The sequence below is a fragment of the Genypterus blacodes genome, unplaced genomic scaffold (genome assembly GCF_046128005.1).
Source record: "Genypterus blacodes isolate CSIRO-AG114 ecotype Tasmania unplaced genomic scaffold, CSIRO-AGI_Gbla_v1 ptg000015l_1, whole genome shotgun sequence".
Lineage (NCBI taxonomy): Eukaryota > Metazoa > Chordata > Actinopteri > Ophidiiformes > Ophidiidae > Genypterus > Genypterus blacodes.
In genome coordinates this window covers 3,658,385-3,666,851 of record NW_027466829.1, presented here as the reverse complement: position 1 = coordinate 3,666,851, position 8,467 = coordinate 3,658,385, and the positions used below count along the sequence as shown (strand labels likewise).

Below are 8,467 nucleotides of genomic sequence, written 5' to 3'. Positions count from 1 at the left end.
TCAGATCAATGTATCTTAAAATGTATTTTTTTAAGCATATGAAACAGGAAAACAGAGAAATCTCATTGCCACATATTTTCATTTGGTTTCATCTGTTACCAGAATTCACATCTAACTCGAGTGAAAAGTGAAAAACTCACAGTTCAGGATACAACACAAACATGGACAACATAAAGCTCACTCCAGGCTGGAGTCCATTACAATCAACCACGGGTCAGCGTGAAGATGACCAGCCATTACAACACACGTAAGGCATAAAACACGATATTGGCATCCATAAGTCCAAACATTTGGATTGTGACCGCAGCAGATAAAGTGAAAAGGGATTGAACCAAATTGTCTTTCATCCTCTCAGCTCCTTAAAATGATCAAAGTTTACCTCAGCTGAGTGTGTAGATGAAGAAAACTACTTTTATCATTCAGCTCATCAGCTGGAGCAAATGTCCAGCCAGAGAGGACGGAGAGCATCTGCACGCAGACGTGACAGTTCAGAACACAGAACAACTGCATGCAGACAGTAAAGACGTGCAGAAAGTGCTCACCATGAAAGGAAACGCTCAGGGCCGATTTCCCCTCAATGATCAGTGATATCAAAGAAAAACAGCTTGGAGCTAACAACACTGCAAACATGAACAAAAAGGCATAAAGTATATTTTAACGATTGTATAAAAATAAAGCATTCGTATATCTGCTGAGCTCAGCTGGAGCCCCCACAGAGGCCGTTATATTCTCAATATTGCAATTATTTCAGCATAACAAACAAACATACAGTAAAATCTTATAATAATCTTAAGATACTTAAGTGTATGCCAAAGGCAAAACAGCTGAATATGAACATGCAGCTTTTGAAACATTAAAACCCTATGACTCCTTAGTTTGGGCAAAATTAAAGTGACCTTCATAGAATCATCCAAACGTGAAGCCAATGCATCTGTGAAAAACCTCCACGTACTTTAAATATAACATTTGCAGCAGTAAACATCTTAACAATGTCCCTTATGGCAAAGTATGGCATAGCAGGGTAGCACCTTTTACTTACTTTTACACTCACTTCTTGCATTTGTTCATTATGGCACAATAATCAAATTCAGGAGAAAATACTTCTTAGTTTAAAAACAGGCTCAAGCGCATTTACACGCTTATACAATATATGTACACTGTAAAGTGGGTTACTATGTCTAATAGAAATATATTGACTTTTAACATCTTTGCACTCTCTTAAAGCTCATAGCAGCTAAACAAAGACCTTTAGCACACTGACTGATTGTTCCCAATATAAAACTGGCTGCCATGCTGGCAACAACAAGTGCTTTATTCCACCAGGGCCGCTCAGTAGCCCTCAACGTGACAATGCTGACTAGAAGAAGTCAATAGTTGAGTTTCTACAGATTTAAAACTGCGAATTTAAAAGAAAAAGGTTCAAGGAAACACTCAACTTAAGAAAAATCTCCTCTAATATTGCAAGAAGTTGTTTTACGTGTGTGACGGATGTTTAAAGAAGCACAGTGCGTTTTGTACGTGCCAAAAAGGAGGATGAGATTTGTTTGAATTCGATCAGAGTAAAATAAGTTGCAGTTACACAGCAACAGCACAACGCAAGAATCTATCAAGAACCGTAAGAAGATATGAGGGACAAAGGCTTTGAAAAAACTGTGGCAAAGTCTTATATGTGAAAAAAGGAAGCTGTGCAGCAGCTGCTTGAGGATATAATGATTAATAATTCCCAAAGAGCTGCTAGAACCGGCTCACTGGAAAAAGGACAGTATGATTATTCTTGCTCTTCACTCCAGCCACGACAAAAACTCACAGTCCACTTCATCTTTTCAAATATCAACATAATGGTGTTAGCTAAGCATAAATGTTACAGATGCTTGACCTCAGAGCTCATTTAAAAGACAACAGTCAGAGGTTTCATTTTGTAGGCCAATTTAAAGAGCAGACGTGACTTCGCTCCTCAGCTAAGCAAGTTAATCTAGAGATATTTCAGCCAACAAATTTGATCATTGTCAGCTAAAAGTGAAACGCCTAGACATCACCCTGAACAGAACATTCCGGACTTAACATCTAAGCTGCAATGGCTTTGGTTGTTACTGCATTAAAGTGGTTTTGGGTCAGGATCCTCTGCTTGATTTTATAGCCCAGTATCACAAACTACGTCTCAAATGGCTTCGCAGGACCACACAGTTCCTGACCCAACCCAAAGCTTAGCATGTTTGGTTGTGATGCTCTGACCTAAAAGTCTACATTTGAACATGAAGAGATTAAAGCGCAAATTGCTAAATTGATCAGAAAAGGGATAACAGGCTGAAAAAGTTGATCCAAGCAGGCTATTTTGTGTTATTCAGCTCCCAACCATTTCAAATACTGCATTTTAGGCGTCTGGATAGAATTCTGTGTTGACATCAACACTGTGCAAAACTGACTTCTGATCAGCAGCCGACATCCTACTCAACACCTCAGCTGAGAGTGAGTAAGCGCTGCCAGACTTCTCCTCAAACCAGCTGTCCAGGGCTCGCTTCCCATCAAAGTTCGCAATGGGCGGCCCATTCACAGCCACAATCAGCAAGTCGTTCATCTGCTCCAGGGTCAAACGCGATCGATTGTTCTTACACATCTTCTGCAGAGATCCTCTGCCTTTATCGCAGCAGGCTGTGGAACTGGGCAAGATCCTGACGACCTGTACGATCCGATTCAGCAGAGGAAAACGCTGCTTGTACCTGCAGATGTGACTGATGATCTCTTTGAAGCCATTCATGCTGTAGTAGTCTGCTTTCAGATCTTTCCACTCCAGTACCACTCTGCTTCTTGCATCTGTCCTAGCATGGGATCCCTCTTGACCTACCCGAACAATGGAGTCAAGATGGTCAAATATCATCTGGATTTCCTCTTCCCCGTAGGTTTGGATGTCCTCCCGGCTGCGAGGCCATGTGGACAGATCCAGGACCTTGCAGGCTTTGGCAAATTGACGGCTCTGCAGGTCCAGTCTCTGAGAGAGGATACCCTGGCTTCTGTGGCAGATCTTTTCTCGGATGGATTGAAACTTTGACTCTGCAACGCGCAGATTCTTCAAGGCAACACCATTGAAACTTTCACGGAAATTTTCCTCAAATTCCTGCAAATACTCCCCAGGGCAGTCCACCAACTGGCCAATCTCCTGAATGGCCTCCTCTATCCTGGCTTCAATCTGAGACACTAGCAGGTAGTCTCCCTGGAAGGTGAAGGCTAAGCGTGAGAGAACAGCTATGATGTCAAGAAGGAAGTAAATGAGCTTTACTGATTGGTAATCAAGGAGAAACTGGAGGAGGGTGAGCGCGATTGCTGCAGCGTCAGCCCGCTGTGTTTGGCTACTGATATCCTTCAGATGGGCAACTACCTCCAGGTAATCTTTTATGAGGGCATTAAGGACGTTTGGCTCTCCTATGATCCATCGTACGGCTCTGATGTCTCCAAGGAACTCCGTCTCCTCTGACAGCGTTGGGGCACTGGATCGTAGCTCAGCCATCATGCGAGGAGAGTATCTGTAAAAACTCAGAAGTTGCTTCAAATTGTTTTCCAGGTCCTCCAGGCATGACAGCTCCTTCCCACTAATAGCATCCAGCACCTCTAGATGAGGCCGGTGAATCATGATGGGAAGGCAGAGGATCCAAGGAAAAGTCTTTTGGACAGCGATGTACAGGTTTGCTCTCATTCCTGAAGAGATGTTTGTTCCATCCACCCCCAAACCGACTACCACCAAATCTTGAAATCTGAGACCCAGGACACCAAAGGCTCGATCCATAGCCTGGAGATAACCATCCACACTGACCAAGCTCAGTCTCTGCAAGGACAGGAATTCGGTGTTGGGGAATCCCTCGTTATTAATGAATTGGATATAGACTGCCACCGTGTCTGAGAAAAGGTCGTCGTTTTGGGCATCCATGATAACACTTAGGAAGGGAGACAGACGCATCTTCTCAGCCAGGTCTTCTTTTAAAGCACGTGCAATGTGGTGGATGAGTATCTGACAGTCTCCTTCATTCATATACTGGTCCACCACTTTGAGCTCACACCTCTTCAGAAGTTCTGCCAGTGCGCGGAGGTCGGAGAAGGGCCGTCCTTCCAGGGCCAAGTGATAGGCTGCATTGAACAGCAGCGTCATGTTCTTGCACATCTCCTCTGTCTTCTCTGGATGCATACGAAGCTTGTACAGCTGCAGACACTTTTTATGAAGGTTGCTCTGGCTGTGGAGCTTGATTGTATGAATCTTAAATTGCTTGGATCCGATGATGAAGGCTGAGGTGCGAGACGACTGGACTGTGTATTGGCGACAAACGTGGCACCACATCTCATTGAGGGTTGGTGAGTAGCGGAGGAACCAGAACTTCTTCAGCCATTCCTGTTTGAAGCGGCGAATCCGTCGGCTCCCGCCAGAGGCAAGTTTGGCCGAGTCATCCGGAGAAATTACCAGGTCTGCAGCAATAGATTCATCTGCTGAGTCCACATCCTGGTCATCTTCATCCAGAACAACCCGAGTGGGTGTCAAGGGCTCCATCCCTGCAAAGAGAAGTCCATTCAACTTCAACAACAGCCTGACTTTTTATGATATATTATACATTATATTATAATCCAAAGAGTGAATACAAACAATGTCTTTTTTGGACCTACCTTGAAAGTCTTCTACGGGACCTTGCTCCGGGTTTGGTGGGTCCTGGTTATGTGGCAGCAGGGCCTGTTCAGAAATGGATGGGTCAGTCGAGTGCCCCTTTCCTCCTCTGAATCGTGAAAGCTCTTCCTCCAGCTCTAGGATCCTCCTCTTCAGTTTGACACAGTTTGGACAAAAGGAGGTGGAGGGTTCCCCGCTGGTCTGGTTCTCTTCTTCTTTCTCCTCCACCTTAAGGTTAGGAACATTAAAGCTATTTATAGAGGAGTTGAAACCCGCCCCTAACACTGATACTTTAAAGTCCCTGCAGGATTGTCCAGTTGCATGGGACCTGGACCTGCCAGAGTCCTCCAGCGAAGCTTCTAGAACGTCTTTGAAGATTAGGTCGATCTTCTTCTTCTTAGTAGGAGGCTGGCCGTCGACCTCTTCAGTTTGATGCTTTGGTCTGGCCTGCAGAGCTGACTGCAGGCAAGGAGATTTAAAGTCCTTCTGAGCGCAGGGCAGAACTGCTGGCTTCCCAGGACCTACAACACAAGCTTGCTTAGCTACATGAAACTTCATTATCAATTTTAGAGACTCTGATTTAGAATCGCTATCATAATTTAATTGTGTGTCACATTCTTGCCAAATTTGTGTATGAAGAAATCAGAATGTTTAAAAAATAAACAACCTATATTTTCAACAGGTGCACTCTTAATTGAGAGAGTATTTTGTGGTTCTTTTTGGTAAAGCAGGGACACAGAAGGAAAGGGACAGGCAACTGAATTTCTTATTGGGAGAGATTTCATCCTTAAAGCTTTATTGAAATTCAGGGCATCCAGCTGTCAATCCAAAAAATGTCCCTGTAAGACTGTAAAAATGCAATACTGCTTCTTCAGAGTTTCTTCAGACACACAAAAGGAATTAAGACTGTTAATGCTATAGAAACCCTATTTTAAATTGGGATTTAAGCCCAGCGATGACGCCATGGTGCTTTGAGGACCTGTGGGACAACAGCACCACCTGTTGGAGAACTGAGATCCCAACAAACCTGCAATTTAATTTAGCAGCGAATTATGCTTGTCACGAGAGCTGATGCAATGCCTCACATCTAACTCTGAGGCATTTCTAAACCTGATTGGATCTGCCTCACCTGTGTCCAGGTTTCGGTCGATGCTTTCTTGAGAGATGCAGTGCAGCGCTTGAATGTAGTCGTTGCTGTACCAAACCCTCAGCCGCTCTCCGGCCACCAGCTGCCGACAGACTCTAAAGTAGATGTTTTTACCGCGTTGAAACGCTGTCAGGTTCTTGTCTCTCTCTTCTGACGAGGTACGAACAAACCTGGGGTAACAAAACGTCAACAGTGCATCTTGTCATTGGGGGGACATTACATCATTGCAATGCTAAGTATCATTGAGAAAAGGAAATCGCTGATGATGGCATTCTTTATATTAACATTGATGGACACACACAGATTAAAAGACAATAGTTTGCCCTATATAAATGAACATTACCTCATCCAGTTGGCTTTGGTCTCATCGCTGCCGTCAATGGACCGATATGTGTTGTTAAAATCAACAATCTGCAGAGGTCACAGTGGAGAGACATTAAACAAACACACACTTCAACTTCTACTCTGGCCAACTTGTGTTACATTGAGTCTAAATCTCAAGGCTCTAAACTGGAAGGGATCTAGACCGGCTCTTGCGGCCTGTGGATTGGTCCTACTTACTATCCAGGAAAAAGCCACAGACGATTTGTCCTTGGACACCAGCTCTCCCTCATAAGGGCCGAAGATCGCCCCCTTGGGGATGTCTGCATCCACACAGCGTACATCCACCTTGTCCCCCTCTGTGAAGACTTCCAGGCCAGGCGGGACAGTGAGAGCCGCTCTGTTGGCTGACCCCAGGGCCACCGGCGTATTAGGGACAAACAGCGGGGGTCCGTGGGTTGGACACTCCCTCTGGAAATACTCCTGGCACTCCTCGCAGACTGGAGGACAACAACACCTGAGTTTACACCAATGTCAACAATATACATGCTGTGAAAAAAGAGCAATGTGTCAAACTTTTCAGACTTCATATAAAGACATTCAGAGTTTCCATTCATATCACTATGTCAATTCATAAAGTCAAAAAGTAAAAGTGAACTCAGATCTTACACCAGAGGTCCAATGACTGCTCGCTCATGGTGGAACCATGTTGATGGAAATCCAGCACTTTGTCCACTTCACAGCACTGTGGAAGCCAGACGACACATTACTAATGTCTCACAACACCTTGGTCAGTTTATCAGTGTAACAGTTTGCTCAAGTCAAGTCTGTCAGTCTTGGCAATACGACCAAACTGATGCCCAACATACTGCAGTGATGAAGTAGGATGGAAAACAGATACTACCCAGTCTGGAATCAGGTAAGTGTGAAAATCCTTTGCAAAATTAATGTTACAGGATTTCCACATATGTAATGAAGATAGTTCTGTTACTTACTCTGTTACTGTTACTTTACCACGTGCAAATATGACCTGGGATGTGTTATTTTTGCAATTTCCACATTATAAATTTAGCATTTTAAATATCCCTCTGTCTGCATGCAGCATCACTAACAAGTACATCAAACAGGCTGTTTTCACTCAGCGAGAGTAAGAGGGGATCAATGTGTTTGTACACAGTAGTGTAAGTGTTTCCCTTAAACTGAGAACATGGAATGAATGACACAGACATTTGATTATTGCAGTTTCAGTTTGTTGATTAGTGAGGTTTGAAAATCACAAATGAGGGTTTATGCAGTGAATGTGCATGAATGTGTGTAAAGGCTGATTTGAGGACATGCATGACAGACAATTCTGACGCATCACATCGACATTTGACGCTATTAAACCCGCAGGTAGAGACTGAAAGGATGAAATGTTGCATTTTCTGCAGAATCTGGCTCCTGAACGCAGTTCCTGGCTCGCTGCCATGTCTCGGGCAGCAGCAGGATAGCTGATAAACGCAGATAAACTCAAGTTGCACTGAAGTTTCCGCCTCCGTGTGACGGTGCAGACAGAGACCTGCTCGCTCATCTGCGCCACGCTTTCTGCTCTCCGCCCGCAGGCTGCTGGCAAGCTGCCTGCTGCTTTCGGAAGCCATTTTCAGTGGCCACAGTGGCTACTGACACACACTCACCCTGCGCACAAACAGCAGCGGGGACACGGACGCTCTCCCGGGGCCTCCTCTAGTCTCCCCACCGGCCGCTGAGCACCGAACCCCGGCCGCTGGCTCCGCGGCTGCCCACCGATGCAAAGTTTCCCGTGATTTTTTGCAACGACTCAGTCGCCTCCCCGAGCTTTGACCACCATTTTTGTCACAGGAAATGACATGGAGAACGGAAGAAAGCAAATGCGCAAAAAATTAAAGTTAAGCATGAGTGTGAGGCTGATGTGCAGCAGTGGAACGTTTCTGCGAGCCGCCGCCACTTCACACGTCACTTTGCTTTAAAAACCACCACAAACCAAGACGCACAGCAAATATTGAGCTTTGAACAGTTTTACTCACAAAATGATAATAATAAATGTAGGTATCAGATAAAAGCCTTTAACTGTCCCTGACGTCAGTTGTATCATGTTCCATGTTGTTTCCCATATTAGTTCTCAACCTTGGGTTCCGGAACCAGACAAGCCCAAAGCTTCTTTTATGATTGGTCCATTATTTGTATATGACGTTGATATGAGCGTGTAACACATAAATCCACCACCTGCACGCCGGGTTAGCCTCAGATTAACAGGCTGTCTCTCTCTGTAGGTGTGGGCAGCTCAGGCCGGATCACAACACAACTGGCTTTTCAGCAGGGACAGTAAAAAGCTGTTTTTA

At 44.7% G+C, this 8,467-nt stretch overlaps 1 protein-coding gene across 1 annotated transcript; it reads right to left on the bottom strand.

The window, feature by feature from the left end:
* On the bottom strand, positions 1-7,966 carry prdm11 (PR domain containing 11). Its single transcript, XM_076138398.1, has 7 exons — positions 7,784-7,966; positions 6,780-6,855; positions 6,351-6,610; positions 6,133-6,200; positions 5,772-5,959; positions 4,645-5,163; positions 1-4,533 (listed from the first exon to the last, which is right to left on the bottom strand). The coding sequence occupies exons 2-7, from the start codon at positions 6,805-6,807 to the stop codon at positions 2,372-2,374; spliced, it is 3,225 nt and encodes a 1,074-aa protein (XP_075994513.1). The 5' UTR covers positions 6,808-6,855; positions 7,784-7,966; the 3' UTR covers positions 1-2,371.
* Positions 7,967-8,467: the final 501 nt, after the last annotated feature.

Bases quoted from the DNA above. Each gene is read 5' to 3' on its own strand.
- prdm11 (XM_076138398.1), bottom strand. From the start codon at position 6,807: ATGAGCGAGCAGTCATTGGACCTCTGGT. The intron at 6,611-6,779 runs GTAAGATCTGAG...GTTGTCCTCCAG, and splicing joins GCAGTCATTGGACCTCTGGT to TCTGCGAGGAGTGCCAGGAG. The intron at 6,201-6,350 runs GTAAGTAGGACC...TGACCTCTGCAG, and splicing joins CTGTGGCTTTTTCCTGGATA to ATTGTTGATTTTAACAACAC.